The sequence below is a fragment of the Suncus etruscus genome, chromosome 3 (assembly GCF_024139225.1).
Source record: "Suncus etruscus isolate mSunEtr1 chromosome 3, mSunEtr1.pri.cur, whole genome shotgun sequence".
Taxonomy (NCBI): domain Eukaryota; kingdom Metazoa; phylum Chordata; class Mammalia; order Eulipotyphla; family Soricidae; genus Suncus; species Suncus etruscus.
The window spans coordinates 138657465-138666926 of record NC_064850.1 but is presented as its reverse complement, the minus strand read 5'-3'; the positions used below and the strand labels follow the sequence as shown (position 1 = coordinate 138666926).

Genomic DNA, 9462 nt, shown 5'->3' with positions numbered 1-9462 from the left:
TAGAAGAAAGCAGCTGGGATGACTGTCAGGATTATAAACTGCTCAAGAGTGTAGAAGAGCTCCCGGACACAACAGGTTCTAACAGGGACCAGACAATAAATGACAATGCTGCTATTGGGTGAAAAGAAAATGCTGGATAACTGGAAACAGGGACAGGGAGGGATGCTTCAAAGATATATTAACTTCAGTAGTAAGGAAGGAGGAAGCAGCCCTACTGTCATCTGACAATGCCAAGTATTGCAAAATCACATCCACAAGCTGTGAGTTGCCCACTGCAATTTACCTATCGTAGATGAAAAGCTAGAATTTTGTTTTGGCATTAAAAAGTGATGCTAAGTTAACTTTTGTTTTTAATTTTAACTGTGTTGTATGCTCTTATACTAGTTTCTACAACTTGTTTAATCCACTTGACCTCTTTTTTTTTTTTTTTTTTTTTGATTTTTGGGCCACACCCGTTTGACGCTCAGGGGTTACTCCTGGCTATGTGCTCAGAAATCGCTCCTGGCTTGGGGGGACCATATGGGACACCGGGGGATCGAACCGCGGTCCGTCCTACGCTAGCGCTTGCAAGGCAGACACCTTAACTCTAGCGCCACCTTCCCGGCCCGACCTCTTTTTTATACTTGTCAAACTTATGAACGCTGCTGAAGGATTTCCATTCTAATGTTCAGGTGAGTGGATAGCAATACTCAGATTATCTTATACGTAGTAGGAATGTGAAGAAAAAAATATCACATATAGATATGTGAGGTATACTATTTATGCCTAAGGAATGTGAATGAAATTTTCACTCTGGTGTGTTAGTTTCTTAGGCTTTAATAGCAACAGTAAACTCTTTAGAATTTGAAGGAACACTCTCCTATGGCATGTTTCTATCTATATACAAATACTATGTCTTATCCCTTACATTCCCCCTCCGTTAATTTATTTAGAGCAGGGGTCCTCAAACTTTTTAAACAGGGGGCCAGTTCACTGTCCTTCAGACTGTTGGAGGGCAAGATTATAGTAAAAACAAAAATTATGAACAAATTTCTATGCACACTGCATATATCTTATTTAGAAGTGAAGAAACAAAATGGGAATAAGTACAATATGTGGCCCGTGGGCCATAGTTTGAAGACCTCTGATTTAGGGGCTCAAGCCTGGGACCTTTAGTGGAGCTGCTCTCACCAAACCATCTGGGGTATCAATTTCAAATCATCCCTTGGAAACCTGTATGTGATTGTATATGATAGTGTTTAAAGTTATCTTTAAAAATATTTAAAACAATTTAAACATTGTGCATAATAAGGGTTCTCTGATGGACCATTTATACATGCAAATACAGAAGAAACTGTTAACATGCATTATTTTAGGCAACTGGCAGTTAAAGTAATATCAAGCCATTCACTAAACTGTAACTTTCAATCCATCTAAACCATTACCAAAGCAGTTTTTGAGGTATTGCCGTAATTTAATAAGAAAATGTTTTCATGTGGTATGAAATGTTATTTAAATGGTGCAGTCATGCTTTGCATGTGGGGAGGCCTGGGTTTGATCCCCAATACTGCTTGGTCCCTAGAGCACCACTGGGAACCATTCTAAGCAAGGAGCTGGGTGAGGCTAAAGAAAAAGAAGGTATAGTATTGACTACAGATGTCTCAGAGCTTTTATGAAATTAAGTTAACTGATATTCCAAACATTCATGGTAATTTGATTGGTTATTTCTAAGTATCCAAAATAATAAAGTATAGGTCATGCTGTGGGCCAAACTAGATGCACAAATTCAGGGATATGATGCTTTCCCTCCAATATAGTCATCACAAGGTGATCTAGTACAAAAGGCTGTCAGGAGGTTATGTTTTCCTCTCATTTTTAAAGAATTGATACTTTTTCTTTTAAAATTTGTCTATAAAAATAAATTTTATTTTGAGACCTTACATACCAAATTGTGACTTGATTGTTGTGAGGGATAGAATGTAGTTGTGAAAAATGGATATGAAAATGTACATGCTGTGGAATGGCCACCACTGGCATCTGAGGCTCTCACAACCTTGTACAGAGCTAACAAAATGATACTCAACTTGTTGATGAGTTTTTAGTATTTCCTGGTCCTGACTACAAAACTTTAATTCTCAGATCTGTATTATGAAACTACTAGATCCACAATACATTCAAGGAAGGGAATGAAAAGCTGTCATCTGCTCAGGAGAAACTGGGACAAACACAGCAGATCAGAGGACATGGTCACCCATTTGGGTTTACAGCTTATTCAGATATTTTGTACTAGAATGCAGGTATATAGTCTCCCTGCAGTCTTTCAGAAGAGCAACAATAATTTAAAGTCAGTTTGAAAGTACAAGCAGATCCACAGTTTTGTGCAGTGAGATGCTAAGTCGCCTGGCTCCGTCTGCTTGCAGGTGTGTGGTGTGGCGGGGCTCGGTGGATCACTATGTCCATTAGATAGGAACACTGTCGGGTCAAAGTGCCAATATGACTTACAGCTCACTGTGCTAACATCGATGCCTTTGTTAGGCTGATTTCTCCCAGGAGAAGCTTTTGGCCTTAGTCAGAAAATTATGTGAGGATCAGTCAAGAGCTGAACTAAGGGAAAAAGTTTCTGGCTTCCACATACACACAAAAGCAAGCTTCAGACTGTTTTTCTCTTTCAGTGCAAATAAGCAATGGAGACTTGGTCACGTACCATCAATCGATATCAACACAGCATTCAGTCTGTGGAACAATGTGATAGAGCAGAAGCCTGATCTAATGCAAATTCAAGCCTACGAACTAAAACCATGGCCAGGAGAAGACAGTCTCACTCAGTGTTCTCCTGCACTAATGCAGACTGAGAACACAAAAGCAACCCAAAGGCACAGCTCAGATTTCATTGATAGTCCTCTCTGAAGGGCAGTATTCCGAGGGGCCTGGGGAGGACATGTAGAAAGACTGCGTCTTCCTTTTTAACCGGGCTCTTTTGTTGGCCAAAACCAGGCTACGTCGGCTTGAACTGATGATTTCCGAAATAAATTTTTTGCAGTCTACACACACTTCCATTGTACTCCAGTCCTCCATTAACTCTTTTGGAAACTGTAATTCTTCATCAGATTTGTCCACAGACTTAGATTTTGAGGAAAACCTAGATGGGTGAAGGAAACCAAAATGTCCAGTTACTTATATATTTGTTGCAATGAATTGTTGCCAAAACATTATGAAACTGATTGGTGATTTGGTCAAATTCTCATAAAGAATTTCTAATTTGGGGGCTGGAGAGAAAGCATGGAGGTAAGGCGTTCACCTTTCATGCAGAAGGATGGTAGTTCAAATCCCGGCATCCCATATGGTCCCCTGTAACTGCCAGGGGCGATTTCTGAGCATAGAGCCAGGAGTTACTCCTGAGCGCTGCCAGGTGTGACCCAAAAACCAAAAAAAAAAAAAAAAAAAAAAAGATTTTCTAATTTGGGGGCTGAGAGATAGCACAGCGGTAGGGCATTTGCCTTCAGGCCCCTTATCTGTGGGTGTTGGGTGAATAGTTTCTCCGATTCTGTGGGTGGCCTTTGTATCCTCGTCACTATTTCCTTTGAGGTGCAGAAGCTTCTCAGCTTAATATAGTACCATTTGTTTATCTCTACTTCCATGTTTGGACAGTGCTGTTTCTTCCTTGAAGATGTCTTTAGTCTCAATGTCATCAAGTGTTTTACCTATGTGTTGTTCTATATATCTTATGGTTTTGGATCTGATATTAAGGTCTTTAATCCATTTGGATTTGACCTTTGTGCATGGTGTTAGATGGAGGTCTGAGTTCACTTTTATGCAAGTGGCTGACCAATTGTCCCACTTGTTACAAGGCTTTCCTTGATCCATTTTGCATTTATTGCCCCTTTATCAAAAATTAATTGATTGTATGTCTGAGGAACATTCTTTGAATACTCAAGTCTATTCCACTGATCTGAAGGTCTGTCTTTATTCCAATTCCATGCTGTTTTAATGACTATAGCTTTGTTATACAATTTAAAGTTGGGGAAAATTGGGGCCGGGCGGTGGCGCTGGAGGTAAGGTGCCTGCCTTGCCTGCACTAGCCTAGGACGGACGGCGGTTCGATCCCCCGGCATCCCATATGGTCCCCCAAGCCAGGAGCGACTTCTGAGCGCATAGCCAGGAGTAACCCCTGAGTGTCACCAGGTGTGACCCAAAAACCAAAAAAAAAAAAAAAAAAAAAAAAAAAAAGTTGGGGAAAATTATGCCTCCCATATTCCTTTTCCCAAAGGTTGCTCTAGCTATTTGTGTGTGTTTATTGTTCCAAATGAATTTCAGGAGTGTTTGATCCACTTCTTTGAAGAATGTCATGGTATCCTTAGAGGTATTGCATTAAATCTATACAATACCTTGGGGAGTTTCGTCATTTTAATGATGCTAATCCTCTCAATCCAGGGTATGTGTCTCCATTTCCTTGTGTCCTCTTTTATTTTTTTTCCCAACAATTTTTATTGTGACCAAAGTGAATTACAGATCTTTCACAGTAATATTTTAGGTATATAGTGACATCTCTTTTATTTCTTGAAGCAGGGTTTTGTAGTTTTCTTTGTATAGGTCCTTCACCTCTTTAGTTAAGTTGACTCCAAGATATCTGAGTTTGTGTGACACTAATGTGAATGGGATTGGTTTTTTTTTTGGGGGTGGTGGCAGTGGTGGTCACACGCAGCGGCACTCAGGGGTTACTCCTGGCTCTGCACTCAGAAATCACTCCTGGTAGGCTCGGGGGACCATATGGGATGCTGGGATTTGAACTGCAACCTGTGCTGGGTCAGCTGCATGCAAAGCAAATGCCATATCGCTGTACTATCTCTCTAGCCCCATGGAAATTTTTTTAATGTCCATTTTTCTCTATCATTATTGGTGTACAAGGCCAATGATTTTTGCATGTTAATTTTGTAGCCTGCCACTTTACTTTATGAATCTATTGTTTCTAGAAGCTTTTTGGTAGAGTCCTTAGGGTTTTCTAAATATAGTATCATGTCATCTGCAAACAGTGAGAGCTTGATTTCTTTATTTCTTTCTGGATGCTCTTGATATCTTTTTCTTGCCTAATTGCTACGGCAAGAATTTCCAGCAAATGGGGCCAGAGAGATTGCATGGAGGTAAGGCATTTGCTTTGCATGCAGAAGGTCAGTGGTTCAAATTCCGGCATCCCTTATGGTCCCCTGAACCTGCCAGGAGTGATTTATGAGCGTAGAGCCAGGAGTAACTCCTGAGTACTGCTGGGTATGATCCAAAAACAAAACAAAAAACAAAAAAAACAAAAAAAATTCCAGCACTAGTGTTGAATAGGAGTGGTAAGGGAGGGCAGCTTTATCTTGTACCAGATTTGGCTCTGCTCTCTCTTACTATTTTATATTGATCAGTTGTGTTTCCTCCTCTCCAACATTTCTATTTGGGGGATTGGCAATCTGGATTCCAGACAGCTAGTGTCAACTAGTTATCATGAAGTTTGGTAATTTGAAATAATTAGGAATCCTTGACTCATTCACTGTTTTAATTAAGCCCAAGAAGAATGCCAGTTCAGAGTGTACTGAAATGTATAATTCCTGCAATCTTTGAGCCCACTGATGTATGGCAATCTACAATCAGGTCTTCATGATGTAGGGCAGTCTCTAAGCAGATTTGGAAGAACTGTCCTATATGCTGGGTTCACTCACAGCCCTTTGTTTTTGTCTATGGAGACAAGACATGTCGGAGCAGTTGCTGAAAAGCTTTGACAGAAGTATCCCTGTAGTGAAAGATGTGGCAGGTGAGTAAAACTCCAACCAGTTCTGCCATCTTGAGATCCCTGCTGGCTTGATATCCTTTTGTCCTATTTAATGGCCAGTTGTATCAAATACAAAGGGGTTTTTATGTTTTCTTTGGATATTTGGACCACACCTGGTGATGATCAGAAGTTACTCTTGGCCCTGTACTCAGGAATTACTCCTGGCAGTGCTCAGGGGACCATATGGAATGGTAGGAATTGAACCTAGGTTGACTTTGTTTTAAAACTGAAAAAGGAAGGAAGGCTTAGTTTGTATTCAGGGATCACTCCTGGAAGTGCACAAGGGACCAATCAATGCTGGGAGTTCAAATTTCAGCCTTATGCTTACAAAGTATAGGCTCGTTCTTTGAGCTTTCTATCAATAAAATTATGCTGAGCTGTATCCCTGGCCCCTAGAATATCTTGTGTAAGTTTTAACTCAATTGAAAATAGTGTCTGTTATAAAGATGACATTTATTTATCTGGGGGGCCACACCTAGCTGTATTAAGGGTTTACTCATGGTCCTTCATCCTTACTCCTGACAGGGCTCAAGGACCATATGGGGTGCCAGGGATGAAATTTAGGTCAATCACGTAAGGGCAAGTACCTTACCTGCTATATTATTGCTTACCTGCTATACTATTGCTCAGTTACCTGTAGGTGACTTTTATTTATTTATTTATTTGGTTTGTGGCCCACATCTGGTAGTGCTAGGAGTTACCTCTGGCTACGCACTCAGAAATTGCTCTTGGCTCGAGGGACCATATGGGACAGTTGCATGCAAGGCAAACGCTCTAATGCTGTGCCACTGCTCTGGCCCCCACTGTAGGGGACATGTTAAAATAGTATTTCTAAGGATGTGTGTATGTCAAAACTATGGTAAAATCAATCAGTTTTCCAGTCCTAACCTGTCCACCATTCTTTCAGAGGGGGCTCTGGGAAATGGCCCCTCCCATACCTGGCAATACTCCGAAGGGGCCGGTGGTGGCTAGAGGAGGGTTTTTCTGGCCTCGAAGAACTTTCCCCTCTTTGCAAGGTAGAAGGTCCCAATGAAAATATAGGGAGAGTGGAGTATGGCTTGGAAGGAAGTCGCATCTGTAATGCCAAACAAAAGTGAGAATGAGCAGTGCTATTAAAAAGGCTGGCCCTTAAAATTAACGTGAGTTATAGTTTTCCCAAGCTTAGCTTACCTTTTTGCAACACTGTGAGCACACCGGCCTGTATTCAAAATCAGAAGAGTTACTTGGTATGAAATTAGGGATGCAATAGAAGAGTTACATAAACTGCATGGTTGTAAATTTCTACAATAAATTGCAAAAACTTTCGGTTTCTACTCAAATGAAATAAAGTCACACAACTGTGAGTTGCCGAAAGGACAGCCAGTTCATAGAACATAATTTCCTAATACATTTTAAATTTTATTTTTGTCTATATAAAGTAAAATGACAATCATCTATTTTGTTTTATTCAAATATAATGTTATTAGAATTACCTTAATTACGTAAAAATACATGCAGAAAAATACCTTCTACGTTTATTTTTGTTAGTTTCATTCTTTGGAGAAAATTAATTTTCTTACTAAGAGCAACGTAATGTGAAAACAGACTGGAACATATCCCATATTGTTTTTTGTATAAAAAAATGATACAGCACTATATGATGAAACATTGCAGATAATGGGTTTCTTTGATTACCTAACTTTCCAGTCAGTTATGGAAGATCTTACCTCTTACAGAATTGACAGGTATAAGACCAGGTGAAGAAGGAAAATCTCCTGGTTCGGCAACAAAAACAGAGCTAAAAAATACAAATTTAAAAGGAGTAAAAAAGGCATTGCTAATGGTTAATTTTCTGATTCTAAATTGCATGATTAAACATACTTTACATTTTTATACTGGAGCTATTTAGCAACTATGTAATTAAAATTCTATCCTAATTTTATCATGATTTTTGTGGTGCTGAGGATCAAAGTCAGGGCTCTCCATGAAGAGACATGTGCCTCATCCCCAGTCCCTACTGTTCGACCTCTCAAAGGCAAAATGAGAACAAGACAGCCCTCGAGAGTACTTCTGTCATGGAAGCAACCCGAAGGTTCCAGAGTCTCCTATTTCTCAGGCTCTATACAGATTCTCTGAAATATGGCTATACAGACATGGTTTGATAAAGGCATATGACTATTACTGTTTTTATTATTCAGTTTTTGGGTCACAACTAATTATCAGGGGTGACTCCTGATTCTGCACTCAGGATTACTTTTGTCAGGTTCAAGGAAACACATGGGATGCTGGAGATTGAACCTGGGTTGGCGACATACAAGGCAAGCACCCTACCCATTGTACTACCCTACAGCCCCAGGGAAGCATTACTGTTATAGCTGTTTTAAACCTACCACTGTTTTTTGTTTCTAAAAGAAACAAAACACCCTTTTGTGAGCTCAGACAGAAGAGGGGTTCTCTCCTAGAGAGTAAGTCCCTTACCTTCTTACCGCCTAGAATCCCCACAAAGACCTGTCCCAACTGGAGTGCAAACCTGAGCCTAATCCTGCCAATTGACTTTAATCAGCTCTACCTTTCCTTTTTTCAGGGCGGTGTAGACATCTTTATATTGTTGGTATTTTTCCAGCTCTGCCTTCACCAGGACCTGACGAATATGCATCACTTCTTCCACCGTAAGAGCTAGACATTCCACTGGGTAGCAGAATTCCTCCTGAAATTCAAAATTCCACATGAATAAGAAACTCCCCCCACCCCTTTTCTGTCACAGCAGAACATCCCTTTAGATCATATACCTGGTTAGTAGCTTCAGAGAAGAAAAGTGGTTTCCCAGTGGATACTGGGACAGAGCTGGCTCACTCTGGGGACCACAATTCCTAATTGCACTAAGACAACAGATGGCAGGAAATGTCTGAGGAATATGTAAAATTTATAAAGTTTTGAAATTTCCACTAAGTAAAAATTCTTGGTTTTTTTTTTTTTTTTTTTTTTTTGGGCCACACCCGTTTGACGCTCAGGGGTTACTCCTGGCTATGTGCTCAGAAATCGCCCCTGGCTTGGGGGGACCATATGGGACGCCGGGGGATCGAACCTCGGTCCTTCCTTGGCTAGCGCTTGCAAGGCAGACACCTTACCTCCAGCGCCACCTACCCGGCCCCTAAGTAAAAATTCTTTATGTCTCTTTAGGCAATTTGCCTCAAGCATCTGTATTAAGTTAAATAGGAAACTCTTCTATCTATATATTGAAGTCTTGAAATGAAATTTAGTTTTCTAAACAAAGTTTATGTCAGTTGTTTTTTGTCTGACAATTCACAGAGATTCACAGAGACTTTATTTAATATTGTGTTGTCTACTATAGATATTGCTTAGCACTTACATTTTTTATCCTTAATCTACCATATTGGCTGCTTTATTATTTTTAAAAATTTTGTATGTGGTTCCCAGAATAGCCAAAAGTAGGTTAGTAATTTATACTGAGAAGCATTATTCAGTAGCTTGTTACATCAGCACACCTTTAAATATCCTACTAGCCTGAGTGGATTGAAAAATGTAACTTCAGTTGCAGCAGACAGCAGTAAGGCCAGGCAGTCTTTACAGACTACTCTGTTCCAGATTTTGTTATTACTTTTCAACAACTGCTACATGCAGAGTCAGCACTGGAGAAACTCAGAATTTCACAATAAATATTTATGTTGGCCGTCTTA

At 40.0% G+C, this 9462-nt stretch overlaps 1 protein-coding gene and 1 long non-coding RNA gene across 4 annotated transcripts in view; both read right to left on the bottom strand.

Annotated features, from left to right (window-relative positions):
- Nucleotides 1-318: 318 nt before the first annotated feature.
- On the bottom strand, nucleotides 319-928 carry LOC126003849 (uncharacterized). The gene is made up of 2 exons (XR_007493826.1): nucleotides 611-928; nucleotides 319-412 (listed from the first exon to the last, which is right to left on the bottom strand). It is a non-coding gene; the product is annotated as an uncharacterized LOC126003849 (long non-coding RNA).
- A 1357-nt stretch (nucleotides 929-2285) lies between these two features.
- The window catches only part of SPIRE1 (spire type actin nucleation factor 1), a 163778-nt gene continuing 156601 nt past the window's right edge, over nucleotides 2286-9462 (bottom strand). For all 3 annotated transcript variants that reach the window (XM_049770042.1, XM_049770041.1, XM_049770043.1), the window contains 5 exons: nucleotides 8334-8471; nucleotides 7492-7562; nucleotides 6956-6983; nucleotides 6724-6860; nucleotides 2286-3118 (listed from right to left, as the gene is read on the bottom strand). In XM_049770042.1, the coding sequence (XP_049625999.1) occupies nucleotides 2860-3118; nucleotides 6724-6860; nucleotides 6956-6983; nucleotides 7492-7562; nucleotides 8334-8471 (633 nt within the window). In that variant the 3' untranslated portion in view covers nucleotides 2286-2859. The remainder of the gene's footprint in view (nucleotides 3119-6723; nucleotides 6861-6955; nucleotides 6984-7491; nucleotides 7563-8333; nucleotides 8472-9462) is intronic.